Genomic DNA, 2,033 nt, shown 5'->3' with positions numbered 1-2,033 from the left:
GGCGTGATGTTTGCCCGTTTTAGAGGAAACCACACAACGTAAGCTCTTTCTGTCGAAAAGGCTACGATTATCCAACCTGATATTACTTGAGAAATATGCAAAACTCCTGCTGCAAATTTACATGTTGCGTTATTGTACTGCACTAAGTTGAATCCGTATGCTCCATTTGTGATGTGCTTAAGACCAAATGCGAACCAATCTCGGACCCCAAGAATAAGAATGACTCCAGTGTCGGACACAGATAGACAACTTAGATACTGGACGCAGGCGCCCGCCCGCTTTCGCACTCGGAAGAATATCACAAAGGACAATGTGTTACCAAAAATTCCTGGTAGAGTTTCTCCTATATCCTGACAGTTCATACCCTTCTAAAGTTCCCAAGTAGCTCTTTTGTATAGGCATTGTTGACGGGACAATAACCTGCCTTTCACTTGGCATGAGTGCACAAACCTAGGTGGGCTGTTCAGCTTGCCATGAAAAGGATCATCGGCCTGTTGTCAGTAACCTCATGGTGTGTACATTTCCTGAATATTTCTTGGGTCATCTCCCTCTAAATATTATCTAATGGGTGGAACTGTTCAATGAACTTTTTGGCACTTTTGAATGCTTGAATACAATGGACTGGGTGGATAGTTCTTGGTGTACTATCCTTACTCACTCCAAGGGCACAGTTCCTCTGAACAGTTCGGAAATGGCAGCAAGAAGAAACAGACGAGACGCCGTCACCGACGCCGAGATTGCGGCCTACCAAGAGGCAAATCATCGTTTCGGAAATGATAATGTGCGGATAGCTGCCCACATGGCGCAACGGGAGGTGTTGACGGAACACGCCCGCAACATATATGCGGGTCCTGTACGGGGCGTGGCCAACCGCCTGCGAGTTGTCCGCCGGCACATACAGCGAAGGCAATTGGTGAATGGGCATTTGCCGGAGGACCCAAATCGGCGGGACGACCGTTTTGCTTTCAATCTAGAAGGCCTGGTTGATCCGAGGGAACTGCAGGTAAGTAGCCAACAACGACCTGATCACCGATACGCGTCAGGGTTTTAAAAATAGCCCGAAATCTTTAAATTATTACCTAAAGTGAAATCCTTTGACAGGTGTCAAAATACTTCCAGGCATGATGAGAACTAGGGCAATTCTATTTAATCAAGGACGCATTTTAGACCTTGATGAGCTTTACCAGTGCAGTTTAAACAATTAATTTTTAACACCCTGTATAATCCCAGGTGAACCCCCATTGGAATACTAAAAGTTGTTTTCCATTTGCAGGATAACATGAACAATGCGGCTGAGAGAGAGGCGGCGGACCCCCTGGCAAATGAGGGTGAGGCAAACAATCCGGAAGATGGTGGAGTTGCCCAAAACAACCAAGCAGAAGGTGGTGATGGAGCCGGATTTGAAGACAATGTCAATGAGTTGAACCAACTTCCAAGGTAAGCCAGCATCTATGGTTGCCAACATTTCAAAATATTAAATTGATCATTGGCACTAGCAATGTTGCCATCAATTTTTCAGAGGCTGGTGCTACTGAAAGTGTTAACTCGTCCAGAGACTCCTCATGATCCTTTACTTGAGACAACTCTTCTGCGTAATCGTCAATCCTTCCGCATTAACACCAGGACCTTTCCTTTCTTCACAGGGGTGGACTCAGACAACTGCAGGTGCAAAACCAGGTGCTTTTGCAGAGGATCCTGACGAGACTAGAGGCCAGGCAAGATCAACAGGATCACCTCACCAGGTTGCTCATCAACCGCCTGGAACCAGCCGACCCCAACAATGGGGCCAATTAATTGTATTTGTCTAATAAATATGGTAAAAAATGGTAATCCAAAAGTATAGTTTTAATGATTAGGTTCTCAGCAAAATTGTTATTTGCACCATAATCTCTGTTCCATCAGTGAGGTTTCGATCTCCGAGGTTAACATAAACGCCAACGGTAATGATGTCAAACTCTATTGAAATCCATTGGAACATGGCCTGTTGGCATTTACGCTAACGTCAGAGATCTAAACCTCACTATTTGAACACC

At 45.3% G+C, this 2,033-nt stretch overlaps 1 protein-coding gene across 1 annotated transcript; it reads left to right on the top strand.

Moving 5' to 3' along the window:
* The first annotated feature begins 347 nt into the window (after positions 1-347).
* LOC135496348 (uncharacterized) lies at positions 348-1,818 on the top strand. The gene is made up of 3 exons (XM_064785632.1): positions 348-1,003; positions 1,274-1,437; positions 1,644-1,818. Exons 1-3 carry the CDS (start codon positions 617-619, stop codon positions 1,792-1,794), a joined length of 702 nt encoding a protein of 233 aa, XP_064641702.1. The 5' UTR covers positions 348-616; the 3' UTR covers positions 1,795-1,818.
* Positions 1,819-2,033: the final 215 nt, after the last annotated feature.

The sequence above is a fragment of the Lineus longissimus genome, chromosome 11 (genome assembly GCF_910592395.1).
Source record: "Lineus longissimus chromosome 11, tnLinLong1.2, whole genome shotgun sequence".
NCBI lineage: Eukaryota > Metazoa > Nemertea > Pilidiophora > Heteronemertea > Lineidae > Lineus > Lineus longissimus.
Note: the sequence above shows the minus strand (reverse complement) of the source record. Positions and strands in the feature narration are given on the sequence as shown.